This window comes from Calliphora vicina, chromosome 2 (assembly GCF_958450345.1).
Source record: "Calliphora vicina chromosome 2, idCalVici1.1, whole genome shotgun sequence".
Lineage (NCBI taxonomy): Eukaryota > Metazoa > Arthropoda > Insecta > Diptera > Calliphoridae > Calliphora > Calliphora vicina.
In genome coordinates, this window is record NC_088781.1 from 13,337,548 (window position 1) to 13,362,731 (window position 25,184).

Here is a 25,184-nt window from a genome sequence, read left to right on the forward strand (position 1 = left end):
AAATTTTAGTAGTTTTTTTTTCTGCAAACTTTGACTCTCTTTTTCAATATGGCGTAGTTGAAATAATAGAGAAAGACAAACAGATATTCGTTAAGATGTTGCCATATTTAGTTTTTTTGCAATATTTATTGAGTTTGGCTCTATCTCTCTCTTTCAATATGGCGTAATTGAAATAAAATAGGAAAATAAACAAAGTAAAGTAATTATTTGTTAAGATTTTAACATATTTTTGAGTGGTTTGTTGATTTGCAAAAGAAAGGTGCAAAAATCCTAAAAAATTCCATTTACTAGATTTTTCCCTCAAAAACTCATCGCATGCCGAATACCACTAATGTTGCTTTGAAAATAATTCTTGTTTCAAAGTATTTTTATGTAGGAATTAACATGTTTTATTACTTTGCTTGCTCTATTAAGACGTTTAAAGCTCAAGCTAGAGTCCAATTTTCATTCATTTGGCTAAAATAGCAATTAATTAAAAATAAACTTTAAAAAAATATTCACGTTTTTTATTAGCATAATCTGTTTGACGTAAGTAATCAATATTCCAATAAAGAAAAGCAAACACGAGTTTGAATTTTTTTGCTTTTTTCTGCAGCGAAATAGAATAATATTAAATAATATTTCATTCAGTTAGGAGTTTGTGAATTATTCAATCGATTTAAAACTGATATTCTTGAAAAAAAAATTGCCTTAATTCGCCTCTATATCCACCTTATTTGGCTTTTTTGGATAAAACCATTAACCGGATCCTTTTGTGCCATCACTACTAAATAAAACACTGTTGTAATAAACTAAAATATTTATTTTGTACTAGATCTCTAGGCTTTGGCGCCCACGTTCTATTTAAAGTATTTTAACCTTTTTTTTCTGGCACATGCTACAACACCAACAACGAAAACATACATACCTGCAACATAGAGCGCGGCAAGTTGTATGTTGTTTACCTTAATTTTTGTGTTGTTTTTTTTTTTTATTTAAGTTTTGCAAATAACTACTCAGAAAAAAGTTTTTGTTTTTTTTTCAAAAACTACTCGTACATGTTTGTTGCAGTTAGCAGTAGTTAACAATCACGTTAAGATGTTTGTTATTTTAGCCCATTTACTTACAGCTTATTTAAATATGCATATAGTTTTTTATTTTTATTTTTTGTTAACATGGGTAGTAGGGGGAGCTAGATTTTGAACATGTGTATGAGTATATGCTTCACAGTTTTTTGAATTAAGGATGTTAAAACTCTTGTGCCAAAAATTGCATTGTTTGTACCCGTTACCCCTTTTTTATGTAATCTCTTAAAAAAGTACAGTTTTACTAGCTGTATTATTATTTTTAATTTGCATATAGTATGTTCATAAAATGCAGGCTGACTTTATTATTAAATATTTTAAAGCATTTATGTGCACATAACTTCCGGTGGCAAGGCCCTTAATATGTTTCAACTTAATTATGTTTGTATTAAAAATGTATGTTGTTGGAAATATAATTAACATTAATACTATTATATTTAACTTAAACAAATTTTACCTTTTTAATTTTGTCATATAGTTTTAAAGTACATACCTGCAAAGAAATATAAAGAAAATATTAAATATTTATGTAAAACAATTTAATTTTTATAAAAATTATAAAAAAAAAATTCGGAAATTTAATAAAACATTGGTATTTTATAAAAAACTATACAATTTCATTGTAAAATATGCTTCTATTTTATAAATTAGATAAAACTTTAAAAAACAGCAACATTTAGAGAAGTTTGTAGATATGGCAACCTTTTTTCTCTTTAACAGTTGCTCTCAGTTTACAAACACATTTAGTGATGCCAAGTTTGTTATTTTGCTGTACATTTTGTGCAGTTTGTTAATTTGCTGTTGGTAAATTCACCTAGAAAAAGCTGTAGAATAGACCCAAAGTTATTTTAAACATATAATTAAAAAAAAATTTAAAGAGCATTTAAAAACTACTAAAGTAATTTAATTTAAAGGGCATAATTAAAAAATAATTATAAAAACTCCAAAATTGTTTATGTTTTAAACATTAGAAGTTATTTTTGCATATTTTTTTATTCCGAAATTGGCTTTATTCGTTCTTGAACTGAAAAGATAAGCAATTCTTTTGGCTTGGTTTCCATATGTTGCCAGAAAGATGGGAAAAGGTCATAGCTAACAATGGACAATACTTTGGATACATTTATGTTGTACAAATGTTTCAAAAAAAAAGCTACAAATTTGAAAAAAATCTCGCATTTTACACCCAATATATCTGATCTAAACGGCATAATTGAAAAATAATTATAACTGCCTGTTTCTTATCATGCTAATAAATTTAATTTTTTTTGTTGTTTTCAATATAAAATACGAAAGAAAATGTTCGTTTAGAAGAACAGGCAGTAAACATTTTAAAATTCTGATAATTCTTATATTTTGATTGTAAACAAACTGAGCGATTTTTTAATAATTTAATGTTTACCATTATAAAAATATGATTTCTTAATAAAAAAAATGTAAAAATTGCTTAAAAGCTTCAAAAACAATAACTATGGCAACAATTTTTTCTCTTTGACAGCTACTCTCTGTTTACAAATTTCTCTAGTGATGCCAAGTTTGTTATTTTATAATGTGCATATACAGTGCTGCCTAATGTTTTAAATACTTAAATTTAAAGAAAAGGCTTTAAATTCAACTAGAAAAAGCTGTAGAATACATCCATTACTGATATTCTTAGCAAAAGCATTAAAGAACTGCTAAAGTTAATTGATTTAAAAAATAATTATAAACAACTTTAAATTGATTAAATTGATTTTAAACATTAAAAATTATGTTTACCTTAAAAGCTAGAGGGAAATAATTCTGTTATTTTTACTTTTATAAAAAAATAGCTGCATTATTTTTTTTTTATTAATTTGATATCTACCTTATTTATAAAATTGTTTATTATTAATTTTATCAACATTTACCCAAGTAATATACAAATAATGACAATAACCATCATAATAATAAACGTTATCATGCTAACATAAAGACAACAATGAAAATGCATTTGTTTAATCAATTTAAAATATGAGCAAGAAAAAAAACTCTACGCATCAGCTACGCAAACAAATATTTATTCAAGTTGTGTTTTTTTCTACTACCAACTGCTCACGCTCTAAAAGACACTTTCACTCTAGGGTATACAAATTATTCGGGTTTACTTTTATTCAACTAAAATGAGATTTGAACGTTTTCGAATAATATATTTTTTTTAAATAATGAAAAGATTAGAGTTTTCTCTTCGTCAAGTTAGTCGTATAGTCTAAAGCCACCTTTAATAGCATTATACATTCGGTTTTTAATACATAATTGCAATTCTGCCAATATTTCGCCATTCTATTTTTGCATTACGAAATCTTAATCCTTAATTTATATTTCGAAATCCATTCCAAAATCTGTCAGTCTTATTTTGACTAAAAAACTAAAATATATTTTTACATTTATGTTCATTCTTCTTATTCTATTATTCTACATAAAATTATTCGAATTATTTGTTATTCGAAAATGATAACTTTTAAATTATTCGAATAATTATTCGAATGGATACCCTTTTTATGCAGCCCTCATATAACATCATACAAATTTACTCATATTACAATAATATAAGCATAACAATTGAAAAAAAATATTGTTAAATTATTTACATGGAATTTATCAGGGCAAAAATGACAATTATAGATAAACACATGATTGCTCTAAAAAAATTAGAAATATTTTTTAGTTAAATGGAAATTTTTATATTTTTTTTTAGAAAATATTCAAATAAACATAATGTAACACTTAATTAAAATTTCATTTAGTGAATTAAATGTAAATTTATTCCAGAAAACTTTTTAAATATTTGAAACCTGCACTCTGTTAGGCATCATAGCCACTTCAAGGAAAAAAGTGCGACTTTTGGGTTATTGAAAATCGTTAAATTGGCAAAGCTGCTCTTGACTCATCTTTTTTTTATTAACAACTTTCTTTTAATTCAATTTCCCTGTGTATAATTTTAAATTTTATTTCATTCCAAATTAAAATTGTTTTTTTCTTTGTTAATTCCTTGTTGTTGAGATGAAATTGAAATGGATGAAGTAAAAATATAAACACAGAAGGAAATTGACGTACAAACCAGACAATTTAGCGATTTACGCGCTATATTTAGTGCTTTTCAATAACTCAAAAGTCGCAGTTTTGTCAATCAGTGCAATTTTCTTTTGAATTAAATTTTGTTCAAATTGCAATGTTTTATATTATGCTTTTACCAATTATTAAGGCAAAGTGGTCGTTTGACGTCAGAGCAAATGATACATTTGCAGCATTTGTGAGTACTTTTTCTCAATTATCTACACAAAATATATTCAGTTTTATATTTAATGTCATAATAGGTCTTAAAACTTCTATAAAATAAGTTGGCTGCAATCAAATCAGCAGAAAATTTAGTTTTCAATTTATTTTACAAATATTATCGTTCTTTTAATAAAGGATCTTAATTTTTAGCACTTAAAATAGTTGACATCACTGATAAAAACAGCCAAACAACTCAACTCAAAACAATGGCAACATCATCACGTTGGCATTAATTATGCATGTGTGGATGTATGTATGAATGCATGCATATGCAGAACATATGCATTGCATGTGCGTATGATAGTGACGATTGCCATCGTGTGTTATTGTTATTATTATTTTACTACTCGCATGTGTATTTTAAGTTACTCTCCTCCATCCTTTTTTTTCTTCTTCTTAATACATTGATGATACATTTTCCTTGTTGTTGCTGTTGGTGTTGCTGTATAAATTTTAATGAAAACAAAAATAAACAATCAAGTTCATTTTAAATGAATTGAATTGAACGAACGAACTTGTTTATTTGTTTTTCTCAATGATGTTGTATTTGTTTTTTTTTTTGTTGTTGTTCTGTATTCCTTCTTGCATTTTTATGGCTTCCCAGGCATAATAAAATCCAATTTGTATGTTGTTGATCTACATACATATAAAAAAAAGTTTTTACTTACGCATTTTATGCGAACCCTTGTTTAAAAAATAACCTCACTGTCAGACTGGCGTTGGAAAGAACAAGGAAGGATTTAAATTTATATAGGAATATTATAGTTTATTTGCATGTGCTTCAATGCTTCTCATGATTAAAACGTTATATGTAGACCTTTTGACCAACTTGTTGTGGGGGCTTTGTTGTTAATTTATTTTTTTAAATTAATTGAGGTTTATTTGCCAGTAATTTTAATTAAATGTTATAATTGAAGGCAAATTAATGAGTTTAACAAGAATTTTATTAAAATATTAAATATAGGAAAAGATTTAAGAAAAGGAATAGATACGAAAAGGAAGAGATCTGAATATTAAATAATAAGGAGCAGTCATAAACAGTGGTTACGATAGTATTTGAAAAGAAATTTTATGTATAATACGATTTTCGATCGAAAATTTTGTGTATAACTCTTTTTTCTAAAGAAATTTATGTGTATAACACTGGTTTCTATTGAAATTCTTTGTATAACAGTTTTTTCTATAGAAATTTGTTTGTATAACACTTTTTCTAAAGAAATTTTTTGTATAACAGTTTTTTTTATAGTCCTTTTTATGCAAAACAATATTTTCTAAAGACAATTTTGTGTATAACACTTTTTTCTGAAGAATTTTGTTTTTATAACACTGGTTTTTATTGAAATTCTTTGTATAACAGTCGTTTCTAAAGAAATTTTTTTGTATAACACTTTTTTCTATAGAAATTTTTCATGTAAAACTGTTTTTTCTGTAGAAAATTTTGTGTATAACACTTTTTCTGAAGAAATTTTTTTGTATAACACTTTTTTCTATGGAAATTTGTTTTTATAACACTGGTTTCAATTTAATTTCTTTGTATAACACTTGTTTCTAAAGAAATTTTTTGTATAACACTTTTTTCTATAGACATTTTTTGTATAAAACTTTTCTCTATAGAATTTTTTTTGTTGAACAGTATTTTCTATAGAAAATTTTGTGTATAACTCTTTTTTGTGTAAAATTAATTTTGTATAACAGTACTTTTTTATGAAAATATTGGGTGTATGACTTAAAAATGCGGGATTTTTCAAATTTTTAGCTTTTATTTTGACACATTTATACAATATAAATTGAGATTGAGAAAATCGGTTTTATTGTTATTAAATATTACCTTTAATTTTAATTTGTTCCTCATCATGATAATATTTTATTACAATAAAATGCCATAAACACCATAATAATAATGTTTTATTTGATTTTAATTTATTATTATTATTCTTTTTGTAATTAAAAATATCATCAATATGAAATGCATTTCATTTCATTTTAATATTTATGAATACTTAAGTTAAATGAATTGATTTTGCACAAAAAATATACAACGGAAGTGCTGGCTTAACGGTTTATTAAATTTACTCGCATACAAAATGTCCCACTTTGTGACATATTTTTAGCTCTCACTCTCTCTGTGTCATTTTAAGTGTTTTGGAATAACGAAAAAGAAACATTTGGAAAACCAAACAACAGAAAAAAATACTTTTAAGCCAATAAAACATGTCATTGTGTGATTTACGAGCAAATTTTACAATTGAAAACTCATTAAATACTTTATTCAATTTAACCGGTAGCTGTGGGCGTTTTTTTTAAGTGAGGATTTAGTTTTTCCCCAACCAAGTTTTGGTTGGTTTTGTAGTAAATTTATTATGTGGGTGTTGGCTCATCAACCAAACAATAAACCAAAAATTGAAAACAATACCCAAATAAATTAAAATGTCTTATTATTGTTTTGAAATAGGGGTCAATTATAACTATTCAGAAAATAAGCAGTTTATTTCACAAAACCAAAAAAAAAAATTCAATAAATCCTAAAAATCCAATTATGTATGTGTTAACCTTTTCAAAAATCAAAATCATATTATATGTTTTGTTTAATTTTATTATATAATAAATAATTATTTTTTATATAAAAAGTTTTATGTTCATTTTAACATAAAGTTTTGTGCAGCAGGTGGTACCTACTCGTACATGCAACATGATTTCATTTCAGATAAACTACCCACTACTTTTGTAATGAAAACTAAAAACTCATTCTTAACTTTATAACTACTTCAATACTTCTTTTTTTCTTATTATTTGCTTTGTTTGTTAAAAAAAAAAACACAAATAACAAATTATGTAAAATAACTAGTCTGAACTAGATTTTCATGTATGTGAGAAGCTTTTAAAGTTTCTTTCTAAAAAATTCTGGTTTAAAAAAAATAATAAAAAGTCACTTTGTCGCTGCAGAAGAAGAAAATGTAGTAGTACCTAGTTGAGAAAAAAAAATTAAATCAAAACACTTTAGACAACCTGTTTTCTTTTGGCCGCTGGTGGTATGCACCAACCACTTCGCTACAATTAAAGTTTTTTTTTTGCTTTTTGATATCTAAGAACATTTAACAAATCTACCAACTAGTCAAACAACTTGCTTTAAATAACCAGATATTGAAGTATTTTTATAAGATGATTTAAGTTCAACGTTGTGTTAGTAACAAAAAAATAATTCAAAAATGGTACGTTCACATTGTTGAAATATTTGAAGAAAAACAAAGTATGTAACCAATAAGAGTAAGCAGCATTCAACAATATAATAATGAGCCAATATTGTGATATTTTATAAACTGAAGATTGCTTGTTTATTTAAGTATAACTATTTGTTGTATGATAAGAGAAATATCGGTATTTCTTCAAATATTTCAACAATGTGAACGTACCTTTATTATTAGAATTTAAGAGTAAAACAAGAGAGCCATATTCGTCTGTGCCGAATCTTATAAACCCTTCACCAAATTATACTTTAAAATTAAATTTTTAAATATTTTTTGGTAAACAAAATTTAAATTTCTGTTTTAAATTTTTTTTTTATTTTTAATTTTCGAAATTTTTTTTTAATTTATTTTAAAAAAGTTTTTTCAAAATTTATTTTTTAATTTTAGAATTTTTTTTAAATTTATTGAAAAAAAATTTTTGTCAAAAAATTTTTTTGGTAAAAAACAATTCGGGTTAAAAATTTAAATTTTTGTTTAATTTTTTAAAAAAGTTTTTTTCAAAATTTATTTTTTAATTTTAGAATTTTTTTTTAAATTTATTGACAAAAAATTTTTTTGGTAAAAAACAATTAGGGTTAAAAATTTTAATTTTTGTTTTAAAATTTTTTTTAATTTTTTAAAAAAGTTTTTTCAAAATTTATTGAAAAAAAAGTTATGACAAAAAAATTTTTTGGTAAAAAAAAATTCGGGTTAAAAATTTGAATTTTTGTTTTAAATTTTTTTTTTAATTTTTTAAAAAAGTTTTTTCAAAATTTATTTTTTAATTTTTTTTTAAATTCATTGAAAAAAAAATTATGAAAAAAAATTTTATTTAAAAAAAAAATCGGTTTAAAATTTTTTTCCCGATTTTGACCCATTGTAGATCCAAATTACAAAAGCCTTATTTATATACATACATCGTTGAATGGACTTTGAAATATCTATCATTAGATATCCATATTAATCACTTAGTAATCCAGATATAGTAGGTCAAAAATCGAGGTTGTCCTGGTTTTTTCCTTATATCTCAGCCATTTGTGGGCCGATTTTCTCGATTTTGATTTCAACATACAGACGGACAGGCGGACATGGCTATATCGACTTCGCTATCTATAACGAGCCAAACGGGGTAGCAAATGCCACTCATAGTGAAGGGTATAATGAAAGTAGACTCCTGACCTAACAAATCCCAAAAAAACTTTAATAATAGCCACTTGAATTTATATTTAGGACCATATATGCTTAATTTCATGTCTGTAGTTCCATTTTTAAGGAAAATTTAAAAAGTACCATTAGAATAAAGAAAAAGTACCATAAGGCTCCTTCCCACTAATGGATACCCACTCAGTCGCATCCATATAAGCTTTATTTCTAGTTTCACTGGTAAAGAAATAACAAAAAGTACCATTAGAATAAAAAAAGTACCATAAAGTCTCCCCCTTGGATTCTTATTCACTCAGAACCAAATACGCTTAATTTCCGGGTCCATTATTAAAGAAAATTCAAAAAGTACCATTAGTTCAGTTCTCACATATTGGTACCTAACTCTTATCCCCTATTCCTAACTCTAACCTCACTCAGATACATATCAGCTACTTTATTGTCGATAAGTTAAAATATTAAAAAAGTAAAATTAGAATAAAAGTTTGAAATTTGAAAAAAAAGTACCAAACTGTTTATCTTGGCGCTCGAGTTCCAAATAACACTCTGTTAGTTAATTTTTGTATGAATCCAGGAAACAATGTTACAAATTTTATCAAAATTAGCTTAATAATTTCAAATAAAATGTATTTTTCCATTTGGTACTTTTTTTGTCCCACTTCCGGTGGTAAAATTTTATTAAAATAAATTTCAGTATCGTGGTGGGAGCTCTATGTTAATTAATAGAAAAACGATATTTTATGAAAAAAGTACCGAAAATAAACGCAATTGTTATCCCTTAAGGTTTTGAATTTCCAAAAAGTACCAAATTCATAATTGGTATTTTTTGATAAGTAAAGAATACAATCTAAATTTAATTACTTTGCAAATTGGGTTAAAAGATATATAGGGTGGCAAAAAAGTACCAAAATACGTTTTCTCTTCTAAAGGGTTCAAATTTCGAAAAAGTACCAAACACCTCTGCTCTTTTTAAATGCAGTAAGATGCATTATTAAGTTTTTTGTATCTGTATTACTTTAGAAAATATAAGATTAGCAAATTTAAACGTTTTTTTAAATTTTGAATATTAGAACGCATTTGGTCCCTGGTGGCTATGAGTACCGACCACTGCAGTGCACTGCTTTATGCAAAAGAAAGTAAACTTCAAGATTGTTTAAAATGTCTAAAATGCTTTTTCTCTGTAAAATTTCTAGGTCCACTGAAAGCTAACACTTTAAGCTAACAAATCCCACCAAAATGTTTTGTAATACCAATTCGAATTTATTAGTTTTAAGCCTCATAATTTCCTCTTAAAAATATTTCGGATTCTAGAGGACATTAAACAGTTAAAATTCAGCAATCCGGAACCTTTTTCCTTTAACCCTTTCACGCACAAACAAAACAACTCAAAATAACTCGCTATTTGGAAAAAAATACATATTCAACACCGATGTGCCATACGTCAAAGGGTTAACAAATAAAATAATGCAATGATTGTCAATATGTCTGGCATCACTGCCCTCTATTTGCATTAAACAACGTGAGCAGTGATGCCAAATATGCGATATCGAATGCTATCTTTTTACTTATTCCAGTGATGTAAGATTAAACTGCAATTTTATATTCCCTCAATTTATTTTCTTGTTTTATTAAAAATGTATTGATTTTTCTCTATGATTAAAATCTATATTTAGTTTATTTCAAAACATCAATATGATTGCAACTTTTTAACATTATTTTCCTAGGTGGACAACTTATTTAAAATTAGAATTGCATAGGTTGTGGTTTTATAAAAAACCAAAAATGTTTTATAAACAATATTATTACTTGCTTATTTCTTTATTTGGATACAAACGAAAGAACTGTTTAAATGTGTTAAAGTACCAAGTTAAAATAGAAAAGTAACAACAAGTAGAGGAAATAAGCTTTTTTTGTATTGTATAAACCGCTTACAATTATTGAATCGTTTCCTATGTACTAAATGGCTGGCTGGTTGGTTGGCTGGTATTTTTTTTTGGTTAAACAACAACTACTAGAACAACCAACGCAGTTTTAAACCGAAACCAAAAAATTAAATTGAAAAAAATCTTTTGACAAGCTGGATTACAACATCATTTTTTGTTCAGACTGTGTCTGTGTAAATGCGTGGACATTGTCTGAGAGACAATAATAATGTTATACAATAGTTCTGGTATCATGTGTTTTGTTGCTTTTCTATAAATTTGTATTGTTATTTCTAAAAACTAACTTTAAGCATCAAGAAAACAAAGAACGTTTAACAAGCCTTAACTAAAGAGATAAATAACAATAAATAAGTGTGAAGATGTTAAAAAATCATAGAATTACTGCTTTGATTTTGTAAAATACAAATGTTCATATAGAAATCGATTTGTGGTCTGAAATATGAGTGATCACTGATCGAGCTTATTTTCTGTATTATTTGCAAAAATAAAGAAGATAAAATTTGTGTTCCGAAATATGAGTAATCACTGATTGAACTTCTTTTCTTTATTAAATGGTTATTTACAAAAAATATGAGTGATTACCGATCGAGCTCCTTTTCTAAATTAAACGGTTATTTAGAGAAATATAGAGGATCCAAACTTTTTAGAGATTATATCGATTTTTGGTCTGAAATATGAGTTTTTTTCTCTATTAATCTTTTATTTACAAATATTAGGCGATCTAAGATTTTTTTAGATTTTCATATAAAAATCGATTTTTAGTCAGAAATATGAGTGATCACCGATCGAGCTTCTTTTCTCTATTAAACGGTTATTTACAAAAATATAGAGGATCCAAGATTTTTAGATAATTTTTTATAAAAATCTATTTTTGATCAGAAATATGAGTGATCACCGATCGATCTTCTCTTCTAAGATATAAGATTTTTTGATATTTTCATATAAAAATGGATTTTTTGTCAGAAATATGAGTGATCAACGATCGAGATTCTTTTCTCTATTAAACTTTTATATACAAAGATATAGGAGATCTAAGATTTTTTTATAAAAATCAATTTTTGATCAAAAATATGAGTGATCACCGATCGAGCTCATTTTCTCTATTAAACGGGTTTTTTTCAAAAATATAGAGGAACCAAGATTTTTTGTGATTTTCATATAAAAATTGATTATTGGTCAGAAATATGAGTGATCACTTATAGAGCTTGTTTTCTAAGATCTAAGATTTTTTGAGATTTTCATGTAAAAATCAATTTTTGGTCAGAAATAAGAGTGATCACCGATTGAGATCCTTTTCTCTATAAAAAGGATCCAAGATTTTTTGTGATTTTCATATAAAAATAGTTTTTTGATCAGATATATGAGTGATCACTGATCGAGCTTCTTTTCTCTATTAAACTTTTATATACAAAGTAATACGCGATCTGCAATTTTTGGAGATTTTTTATATATAAATCGATTTTTGGTCAGAAATATGAGTGATCACTGATCGAGCTCTTCTCTCAATGAAACGCTTATTTAAGATTTTTGAGATTTTCATATAGAAATCAATTTTTGGTCAGAAATAAGAGTGATCACCGATCGAGCTCTTCTCTCAATGAAATTTTCATATAGAAATCAATTTTTGGTCAGAAATAAGAGTGATCACCGATCAAGCTCATTTTTAATCTGAAGATATTCAAACATTTTTGGCGAAAAAAATTTAAAAATTTTGTAATTTCAAAAATTCGTAAAAAAAATCCAATACGACAAAAAATTTAATTATACCTATTAATATTTTACCATATTGTAAGATGTTGGCATTTCAAGAGAAATGTTTAAATCTCGATATCAAGTTTGTTATTTAAATAAAATCTTCCATTTAATACAAATATGCATAAATTTCATTTAAAATTGGCTTAAGTACAATAAACATAATTATAATGACACACAGACAGATACGGACATTAAAACTAAAAAAAATACGAAAACATTTAAAAAAAGGGTTCTTAAGACAATAAAATGAATTTTTATGGAGTTTTATGGTTTAACAAATAAACCGAAAAGGAAATCAAAAAATAAAAAATATAACACAAACCGACAAAATTTAAAACAAAAATTACTTCAAAACCAAGACAAAAGGGGAATAAGAACAGCAAAATGTACACATATACTATAATATGGAACTTAATATGGCAATCAGACAGAGCTAAGGAAAAAAACCCAAATCATGAGAATCTTTAAATGGAACATTTCATTTAGCTGCAAGTAGGTATACAATAAAATTAAACATAAACCACTTCAAAGTTGAAAAAATAAAATAAAAAACAAAGAATAAACGGAAATTCGTTAAATAAAATTAGCTAGAGTACAAGAAGGGATTCTTAAATTAAATGTAAGTACCTAAATATTTAAATTAAAACAATTCCAAAAAAGTGTTTTTAAGCAACTAATATTTACTTTTCGATGAGAAAAGTCAAATCAAATGTAGAAATGGTAGGTACGCACTTGAAAATTAATGACAATCTGTATAAAAAACTTATAAATTATATGGTTAAATCTTAGAAAGTTGGTAGGTAGAAGGAAAATTATTCACAGAAATATCAAATTTATTCTTGCAATAAGCCACACTGTGCTAAAGTTGACCACCTTGACAACACTGGTACACACACCCATACATACTTAACATGAAAAACAAATTTGATACGACAACGCTGCACAGTAATTTTATACGAGTATGTACGAAGTAAAAACAAATACCAAAAAATATTGTATTGATTTCATTACATGGATTTGTTTTCTCAATTTTCTAAAGAAAATATGTGTGTGTACACAAAAACAGCAGCACTAACAACAACAAAAGAAAGAAAAAATAAATAGCAGTTAATTATAATTATGTTCAGACAAGTATGAGAAATGTATTGTATTGTTTTAATTTGATTTTTGTAAAAAAAAATCGACCAAAGTAGAGAATAAAAAGAAAAACAAAAACAGGAAATATTGTATTTTTTTTACTTGGCTATTCTTGTTTTTTACTCATTATTATAATTTATTTTATTTTTTTTAATATTAAAATACGAGTTTGTAACAAACACACACCCAAACAAATAATAATATTTAAAAACCGGTATTTTATTGCTGTTATTCTTTTGCTGGGATGTTGTTGTTCGTGGCTTTTGTTTTCTTCATTTTGTTCGGCATAATTGTGTATGTTTGTGTGTGTTCTTTTTCTTCTTCTTCTTTAGTTTGACAAGGTTTAAAAAAAGACAACAATAACAAACAGTAACCACAGAAAAATGTCTTCTTGTATTTAACAACAACAAAAACACATCATATCTGTGTATACGACGAGTACGAGTCATGCGAAAACACATGCATGCACACTCGTAAACATGCAAAAAGGTTTCATTCGTTTCGTTTCTTTCGTTGTTATTGTTAAATACTGAATCAGCTTTTTTTTGTCAATACGAGTGTAACTACACTTCGTTGCAGCAACAACAATTAAAGCATTGTGTGAGTATTGTTGCTGTTGCTGCTGCTGATGTTAAGACAACAACTAAACTCCTTTACCTAAATGTTGGCAACTTGATATTTAAGGCGACAGCTTCATATGTATGTTGTTGCTCATTGCTCGTTTATTTTTTATATTTAAATTTTAAAATGTTGTTGTTGTTGCATTGTTTTTGTTGTTTTCTTCTTCTGTTGGTTTAATAAATTAAGGTAACCGGTTTTTTATTTTGATTTGAGTCTTAATTTTGGTTTAAATGTGTGTTTTTCTTTATTATTAATAAGAAATCTATCTTAAGAGTTGGCTCTTGTTGTTGTTTAAATCAACAGCAGGTACATTTCTGTCTGAAATGAGGTGTCTAGCGTGTTTTATAACGTGCTTTTTTTAAGTAAAAGAAAAAAATTCCATCCCAAGTTTTAATACAAGAAAATGTTTCGTTCGGGAAGAAGTTTATAAAACAATTTTATTATGGACATTTTTAAGACTTCCAAAACAAAAAGCTAAACACATTTTTTAAAATGAGTTTTGAGGTTTTAACAATATTAAAACAATTTAAACTTAGATGATGTACAGAAAACCACAGGATTTCAAACATGTGATTTGTTTCTGTTCTGTGAGAATCACTTAATTTAGCATTTTTCGGTGTAACTTTAAATATTCAAAATCACAGTTGTAAATTTTATAGTTTTTAAGCGTTAAAGTTTAACAAAAATACAGAAGTGGTGATTTTGACACGGAAGACAAATATCGCCCAGGTCAGCCAAACAAGTTTGAAGACTCAAGCAACAATTTCAAAACGTTTGCGAGCAGCAGGATGCATCCAAAAGCAGGAAAATTGGGTAACATACGAATTGAAGCCGAGGGACCTTGAAAGTCGAATTTGCAAGTCCGAAATGATGCTTGAACGCTATAAAAGATAATAATTTTTGCACCGAATCATTACTTGCGATAAAAAATGGATCCATTACAATAAGCCGAAGCGTTAGAGATCGTATGTGAAATCTGTCCAGACCATTACTAGGAACCTGTACCGAATGCAACTGATTCTTTTGAAGCGAGCATTGGCCGAAAAACGCCTAGAATATGCGCCCAGACATGAAACTGTAATATTTCATCATGAAAACGATCTGCCACATGTTGCAATACCTGTTAAAAAGTATTTAGAATGAAGTGGTTGGGAAGATTAGCCTCACCCGCCACGTTCGACTACTATTTGTTTCGATCGATGCGGAACGCTCCCTCTGGAATACGCTTCACTTTGAGACAGAGTATTAGATATTGGCCTGCTCAAAAGATGAGTAGCTCTTTTGGCTCGGAATCCATATTTTGCTAGAAAGATGGGAAAAGGTCCTAGCTATCAATGGCCAATACTTTGAATAAATTTATATTGTACAAATGTTTCGTCCCTGCATTACAGATTTTTGTTTTGCTGCATATTACTCATCTTATAAGGATATGAAGCACATTTTCAATAAAAAATTTATTATTTGGTAAATATTTGAAATGTCTGTTTATAATAAAGGCCTGGCAAACATCACATTTGCCGAATATAAAAAACTCCTCCAAATAAAATTGAAATTTCCTTGTTCATAATCTATTATTTAAAATTGATATTCTGTTAACATTTATTTTCATTATTAATGCACTTTTTCTATCATTTACCCCCCTCCCCCTACTAATTACTCATATAGAAACTGACGTCAATTACCAGATATTTGTCTGTGTTTTGTTTTTAAAATCTAATATTAAACAACAACAAAAATAACCAGTCATCTTAATATACATATGTGATGCATGATGATATAATCATCTAAGTAGGTATATTATTTCATTTTAATGAAGGCAGTGCAACAACAATTATATAAATAATTAAATAAATACATTAAATAAACTAACTAAATTAACCCTTAATAAAACAAAACAAGTTTATCTAAAAAAAAAACGTCAATACTTTGTTAATTGTATTAAATAAAAATGTCGCCTGAAGCCCTCATCATTGTAATGGAGACCATTTTTATTTATACTCTACTCTCTCTCTAAGTAACCGTTATGTCTGAAAGTACTTAATACTCTCTTTCCTACAAGTAGGTACTAAAACTATAGCACATGATTTTTCCGTTATTTTTTTCTAATGCATTAAAAGCTTTTTTTCACGTTTTTTTTGTTGATTGTTTTGTTTGTTTTTAGCTAGACATAGACGCAGTATTATTTTTTATAGATAAATTCATATTCATTGTAGACCGAGTAATAACATTTGTTACACATATCTTTGAACCTTTTAAATCTTATCTGAAAAAATATATGTCAGTCAATTGTATTTTTAATCTTTATTTTCGTTGGTTTTTAAGTTGAAGTTGTTTTTGTAGATGTATTTAATCATTCTATAGTTACATATTTATTTGTTTCATGGTTATCTAACATCAATAACGAGATAGTTTTTTTTTTTTTTTTTGTTAAATCTTTTTTCTATAAAAAAGATTAGATTTGAAAACTATTTGACCAGAGTATAATTGTAATACATACTAAAGGTTTAATTGGTTTATTTACAAGTGTTTTTAATGGAAATTGTTAAAATTTGTATGGAAAAATTTTAATTTTTTTTTAAAAACGACTTTTTTTATTCACCAACAAACAAATTTTTTGTTATAGAATTTTTTTCACTAACAAATAATAAAAAAAAATTGGAAAAAAAATATTAAAAAAAAAAATAAAACCAACTACACAATTTTGATGATTGTGGTTCCAGTTGTACAAATATGGTCCAAATTTTAAATTCTATGGAGAGGTTTTTTCTAAAAAATTATAAATTTTTTTTATACATTTCTTCACATAATTAATGATAATTTAAAAAGTGTTCGTTCGATGTTATTAAAATAAACTTGGAAAAGTTAAGATTTACATAACCTTTTATCCTTTTATATAAGGCATTTCAATCGACTCAGTAGTTTCCGAGTTATAATAACAAATTGAAGCAAAATATATAATTTTTATGTGAAAATGAAAAATTTTTTTGTTTTAAAAAAATCATGAAAAATCTAAAACTCTAGAAATTGTTCAGATTTATTGCTTTATCGCAAAGCCACATGTAATAGGAACAAAATGAGATATCGATCATAAAAATCGATTGATTCTTTTCGAATTTATTAACAATTAAGTGAATTCGCTCATTTTCACAAAATTTATTTTTTTGTTTGATATTTATAAAATTAGTATTTAATGTTCTTCTTTCAATTGATTGAATTTTGGAAACATTTTCCCCATGGTATGTACAAATTTTCACATATATATTGTGTTTCAATCGGCTCAGTAGTTTCGGAGTTATAATAACAGATTGAAGCAAAAAATATTTTGTTTAAGTAAAAATAAAAAAAAATTTGTTTAAAAAAATCATGAAAAATCGAAAACCGCAGAAATTGTTCAGATTTATTGCTCTATCATAAAGCCACATGTAATAGGAACAAAATGAGATATCGATCATAAATATCGATTGATTCTTTTCGAATTTATTAACAATTAAGTGAATTCGCTAATTTTCACAGAATTTTAGTTTTTCACAAAATTCAAAGTTTTTTGCTGTTGACCAGTGTAATACATTTATAGAATGTGGTTATACTCTCTAGCATTAACAAAACAATGGAAACTTTTAAATTTCTGGCAATTATAGTGTATCTGCCTAAAAATGCAGACATAAATGGTTGCTAAATCTAGTTAGAAAACTAGAATGAAAAATCTTGAACTTTGTCTCTATTTTTTTTTGTTAATAATTTAAACATGAATATAAAATGATTGTAGTTATATTTTTTTGTTGTTGTTATTTTATACATCAAAAGAGTGTAGGTCTGTCGTCTGTCTTGCTTTTGACGAATCATCAAATAAATAAAATTCCTTTGAAATGCGTATTTTGTTCGACAATATCTTATCTGTATGAATTATAAATGAGTGTGTGTGTTATACATTTATAATATTTTTGTTGTATTATTTTGCTTATCTGTCATTACAAATATTGTTATCAAACAACAAAAAAAAAGCAAAATGAAAAAAAATAAAAACTAAAAATTTTTGCGCATAAATTTCATGATTCTAATATTGTTCCCTCGATTTTTTTTGATATAAAAGAAACAGATATATTAAAAACATTAATAAATATAACACACGTTTTAAATGTAGTCAAGGAGACCTTGTATTATGCTACACAACATACAAACAAACAAAAAAAGTGTCATTGAAATTGAATTGATATATTAGTAGGTACACATTTGTTTTTAGTATTTTACACTAAATAAATATTGAAACATCATCATCACAGCTACAACATGACCTAATCAAAACCGAAATACTTTTTAAGCAAACAATTTTATTTTAGATACGTTTCACTGTGTTTGTGTTGACGTTTACGTGTCTTGTTATCAAAATGGCACACATTTTCCTTTTATAGTTTAGTGTTTTTTTATACAAATCAACGGTGTTAAATGTATTTTTTTATGATATTTTCTACATTTATATAAAAAATTTTATATGATTTATTACAATAATAACTAAATTTTTTTATTATATTGTTGTTGTTGTTAATGATGATGATGTGTTCTTTTTTTTGGGTTGGGGTAACCAAATTATTGATTAGTTTCTTTTATTTTTACTAGAGGATCAAAAAATTTAGGGAATAAAAGGCTGGTATACATACATGTATAGATATGACGTGTTTTTATATGTTTATATTAAAATTAAAAGGAAATTTTAATTAAGAAATAGTTTATTAAACCAGCAAAACAATTGCACCGCCATTTTTACACAACATGCAGGCAATCACAAGAAAAGGCAACAACAAAACAATGGCTGACTGTTGTTTTGTTTAAAAAAAAAGAAGAATGTTTCATGATGTTCTCTGAGAATGATGTAAACAATAACGGTGTTTTTTTTTTTACTGTGTTTTACTTATTAATTGTAACCAATGATAACATTGGTTTGCAACAACAAAACAATGGCTGTTGTTTTGTTTTATAAAGAAGAAGAAGAGTGTTTAATGGTGTTCTCTGAGAATGATGCAAAAATAACATCATAACGGTGTTTTATTTATTAAATGTAACCAATGATGCCATCCTAGACAATTTAAACAGGGTTTACACTGTTTTTACTAATAACTTTGTAATACTATTGTAAACAGAGATAATATAACAAAATTTTAAAAAAATAATAATTAAAAAATTAAAATAAAACAAAAATAAATAATTTTTTAAATAAATAAACAAAATATTAATTTAACTTTGACTATTAGTTATATTATTGCTTCATTTGTATTTTGTTTACTCATCCATCTTGTAATTATTTTGTTTATATATTACTTTTATAAAATTTATTTAAAAAAAAAAACTAATTGCAATTAACAAAAAATCTTATTATTTCTCTAAATTCTCCCCTTTAATTAGTTTTCTATGATAGTTTTTGTATTTATAAATATTTAATGATCTCATTATGGTTTATTAGTTATTTTTAATTACACATAATTAACAAATCCTCAGTAAAAATAATTAAACAATTAAAGTTTTGTAAAACTAGCAAAAACAAAAAATCTCATATGTATTTGTATAGTTGAGTTGTTCCTTTTATTTCTTTATTTCTAGTGAATTTTTTTTTATTATTATATTTTTATCTACATGTGAAATCGTTCAGTTAATTAAATATAATTAATCATGTTAACAATATTCCCAACAAAAATAATAATAATAATAATTATTGATGTGAGTTTTCTAGCAAAAAAAAAAAACTTTGCAAGTGTTATAAATTATACCTGGGTAATTGAATACTTGATGAAAAATTTCACAAAATATCCAAAAATTTTAATAGAAACATTAAAATAAACATTTTTCAAAATTGTATTTTTCAATAATATTTATAAATCTAGAAGAAATCCAAACATACAAAAATATTTTTTTAATTCGTTATAATTTACTTAAAACTATAAATTCTTTTCTTTGTTTTTCTTTATTTCAACGATTTGTCTGGCAACATTTTTTAAGTCAACGGTTTTGATTTAAAAATCGTGTGGCAGCTCTACTTTAAAAGAAAATGAAAGAGAGAATAGAAACAAAATGGCGATTTTACTTAAATACAGTTGCCAGACTTAGTGTTTTACATAAACATTGATATTTAAAATAATCTTATGTAAACAAAGGTTTTCTTTTATTAACCTTTTATTAAATATATATAATGCAGATAATCTTATAAATATCATATGGCAACACTGTTTTGGCAGCAAAGAGAAAGAGAGAATAGATAGAAAATGGCGATCTTACTTAAACGCAGTTACCAGACTTTGTTTTTTACATAAACATTGATATTAAGGATAATCTTATGTAAACAAAGGTTTTAGTAAAACTAAATATAAGAATAATTCACTTGAAACAAAATTCAAATACAGTAAAGTCTGTCCATAAAAAACAAACTCCGATTTGACTAACTGAAACAAATTTAAAACTCAAATACATATAAAACTCCTGTATGATTACAACCAAAACTGTGAAATTCTTTACAAATTTAATATATAAAATTTCACCCCCTATTTTCGCCTCCCCCACAACAAAAATTATTTCTAAAACTACAATTGTTTGTGATACAAGGTCATTAAGAGGTGAAATAGTACATGTGCATCTCTAAACTAAAAACGTAACAAAACGACAGCCATGCGAAATACCATGCATATATACATATATAAAAATTTTAGTAATTTTGAAAATGAAAAACAAAATATAATAAAATATTTTCCAATTTTTAAATGTGTGGTTTTTTCGTTACCGAATTTCAAAATGCATTAGTGACGGCATTTGTCTAAAGGTCCAAAAATAAATATGATTTTATAAATTTGTTTTTTTTTTATTATTTCAAGTATGAAATTTTTTTTCTGCTAGGCGAAAAGTATAATTTTATTATATTACAGCTATAATTATACGTTGTTAGACAAATTTGGGGTAAATATTTTTTTAGTTTACCATAAATTTATTTATTTTTTTAAAATTTATTAAATAATTACCAATTTTTTGTATTGTTTTTTATAAGATGTTGCAAATTTGACGAAATAAACATGTTAATTACCTGCAATGAGAAAAAGAGAATTGAAATTGTTAGTTGAAATTTTTTTTATAAAATAAATGAAAATTATTAATTTTTAGCTAAAAATATTTACTTTTTTAATAAAGTCATAAAATTCGTTTAATTTTTATAAAAATATGAATAATTTTTTTAATACTTTAAATTTTTCCATGTTTTTCTTTATTTTGAACGATTTTTCTGGCATCATGTTTTAAATGCAACGATTTTGATATAAAAATCATGTGGCAGCTCTACTTTAAAAGGAAAGTCAGAGAGGATACAAAGAAAATGGTGATTTTAATTAAATATGAACATAAATATCATACGGCAACACTGCTTTGGCAGCAAAATGTGAGAGAATTTAAAGAAAATGGCGATTTTAGTTAAACAAAGTTACCAGACTTTGGGTTTTATGAAAACAATTGATAATTAAGTTACTTTTGTTACTATTACAATTAATATAAGAGGACTGTCTTTATTTTTAAAGTTTTTGGTGTCTTTGTCTTTGTGTAGCAAATTTTACAACAAAATAACCTCTTAAACTAAAGATTATGAAAAGGCCACATTAAAAGTAAACAAGGTTAAAAATGTTAAAAAAGAACAAAAAGACCTATTGACAAGTTTTTAGAAGCCATTATAATTCCACATATACACTTACACATGTTTGCGTATACGAGTATTTGTGTGAATTTTTTTTTTTATAATTTTGTGTTTTTAATAGGGTTTGTCAAGTTAACGTCATTGTTAAACATCTATAATGTCCACTCAATATTCATGCAAACTCGAGCTAAGTGTATTAAATTTCATTATTGTTTTTTTTTGGTATGTATACAAAATTATGTTTGAAAGGGGTTAAAAACTCAAACATTTTTGGCCATAACAATTGGCTTCTAGAATTTGTTATAAAACGAAATTTGTTTTTTTTTTTTGTATAAGAAATTTGATATTATTTACTAAGTTAAGAAGGCCAACAAATTGTGTGATAAATTTGGCTGGATGGAATTTTAAACACTGTACAGCAATGACTACAACTATATAATTAATAAAACTCTATAGTTAATTAAAAATCATTAAAAGTAAACTGTAAAAATATATTTATTAAAGTCAAATATGTTACAATTCGGGTTTATTACATACCCTCTGTAATTTAAGCTGATATTTGAAAGCCTATAACCTCAAAACTTACATGCTATTCGATTGACATTTGAAGTACTAAAGAGACCCTCAAAAGTTACACTAAATCTGAGATAGAATAATAAAGTTCCGATCCAATAAATTTCGTTAGTTCTCGGGTTAACCCGTTATACATTTATAAAATTAAAAAGGTTGTACGATAATTGACATCCAAAAGTTATGCCATAAAAAATGGTTTCTTGTCCTTTCAAATAACTAACATTATATCATTTCTTAGAATATTTATTTCCTTTTGTAGCCCATAAACATGTGGTTGGTTACTTTTATATGGTTTTTACCTGTTGAAAGTCAGATGAAAACATTCTATTGAATTTTCCTCTTTCTCTCTCTGTGTGACTTGTGTGTTACGTCTCCTATTATTTAGTTACATCTACCACCCTATCCTTCATCCAGCAGCTCATTATGTAAACTTGGGTTATAAATTTTTGCTCTAAACCCATAAAATTCATTAAAAGTTAAATGTCATTGAGAAAAAACTTTATATTATTACCACCACACAGAGACCTGAACAAAGAACAGAACTAAAAAAAACTTTTTGTGTTATAGATTTTATTTAATGAGAATTTATTTATATTTTTTTTTCTTCTATTGTTTCTAAATATTTGTTTTGTAACGAGTTTTTAAAGTCATTAAATTTTATGTAATAATTCAACGAAAACAAAACACACGTACGTACACATTGTTTTGTTATACATAGTTTAAAGTTAAAGTTTTGTTTAATAGTTTTTATTGTTTATTATTGAACTTAATGTTGCATAAAGATATAAATTTGTTGATAATTCAATGTGAGTTGCATATGTTGCATGAAGTGGAAAGATTGGGGTGTTGTTGTTTAATTTTTTTTAAATGTGAATATTTGTTATTAATGTAAATTATTTGTAATAAAATAGGGTCGATTTATGTTAAATGAAAAAAAATTCAATTTGTTTTTATGAAATACTATTAAATTTTAACTGAATTAATTGAGTTTTCTTTTATTTTTTATATGTTTTGCGTTCAAATGTAGTAGCCGCCTTTAAAATCATCTGGCAGCCCTCCAGAAAGAGAGTAATACAGTGAAAATGGCGCTTTTAACAAAATAATACCATCTGGCAGACCTGTTGTGAAGAAGAGAGCAATTACAAGAAAATGGCGCTTTACAGCAAAACAAAGTTGCCACATTGAAATTTTTTATACATAGAATGGCAGACCTGCTGTGGAAGGAGAAATAGAGAGCAATTACAAGAAAATGGCGCTTTACATCAAAACAATGTTGCCACATTAGGACTTTTTATTCATAGAATAACGATATTTAATTTAATAGGTAGGTAAATCAATTGTATATTATTTGAATCTCCTTTTTTAAATTACAAAAACCATTTTTTGGTACTTCTTATATTAAGTACTATGAGCAAATTATAAAATAATATTAAACTAACTTGGAGATACATAATTTGAATTATAATTTTTTGATATTTTTTTAAAAAATCTGTAAAATCGTTGAGAATCAGTGTCGCCCTGTGTTATTATTTTTTTTATTCAGAAATCTTATATTTTTGTAAACCAGAGTATAAATTCTTTAGAGCTCTTCTATGTATATAAAATCTATATACACAAAAAATAATAAAAAAAATCTTATACATATACAGCAGGCATATCAAATAACTACTAAACAAAATCTTCCGCACCCAACAACCGTCATCACCATCACCACCATCATTTTCTTTCTTCCTCATGTCTTGCTAGCTGATGAAGAGCCTCATCATGCTGTCTGTCTGGGATCTTCAACACAAAATGAAGCAGCATCAATCTGTTGTGATATATTGTGAGTTTTTTGCTTTCTTCTTTTCTTTCATATTTATTCTATTCCATGTAACCAAATGTCATTTAATATCTTTTCCTTAATATACAACCAGGCCTTACGGGTCTACAAAAAGACATTTGTCATCGTCGTCATCATTATTATTATTTTAATTTGCATGTGTAAAGAGGCAGCAACTGGAAAAAGGAATGTATTATAATGGCGCAGGGATGTCGGTTGTTGTACATGTGTATTTTTAATGTTTATTATAAAATACAACTTGTAGCTTCTGCTCTCAAGATAATTATGGGGCTATTTGTATGTACAACAAACAATGTTGGATGATAAAAAGTCGTATTAATATTTTATTAGCAAACCAGTATATATCACAGCATTTCCTTGGAAATTATAAAATTTGTTTTTATTTGAGCGAAAAAAAAATTCAAATATCAAATTAAGTTGCAAAAGTTTTTTTCAAAACCAAATACAGTTTATCTTATAACCATTTAAACTTTCATTAACTAACAAATTGAAGTTAAATTTTCTTACAGTTTGGAAATTTTGAGATAATTTAATTTTTATTTGAAATTAGTAATTGTTAGTATTCGATTTAAATATTTAATTCATTTGATTTTCTCAGCATTCAGGTACTTTTACAAAATCTGGTTACCGGTTACTTTTTGTTAGTTATATGATTTTGAAATAATTTTTATTATTTTTGAAATCAAAAGACTTTGAAGTTGGTAAAGACAAAATAAAACATTTTGTTTACTTAAGCTTTTAAAGAAACTGATACCGGTTACTTTAACAAAAAAAAATTTTTTTCCAACTAATTAATTTTTTTATTAAATTTTATTAAGATGAATGGCATATAAGATTTTCTTTGACAAATGGTGTAAAAATGTATACATTACATTGAAATACATCATACATTTTAAAAGTAAAATGAAGAAA

General features: G+C 25.7%; 1 protein-coding gene across 3 annotated transcripts in view; it reads right to left on the reverse strand.

Annotated features, from left to right (window-relative positions):
* Window positions 1-25,184, reverse strand: part of spen (split ends) — a 136,122-nt gene that overhangs the window by 56,629 nt on the left and 54,309 nt on the right. Inside the window, exon 4 of one of the 3 annotated variants that reach the window (XM_065501159.1) lies at window positions 21,198-21,259. The exons of the other annotated variants lie outside the window; for them this stretch is intronic. Within the exon in view, the coding sequence (XP_065357231.1) occupies window positions 21,198-21,250 (53 nt within the window). The 5' untranslated portion in view covers window positions 21,251-21,259. The remainder of the gene's footprint in view (window positions 1-21,197; window positions 21,260-25,184) is intronic. 3 annotated transcript variants of the gene reach the window in all.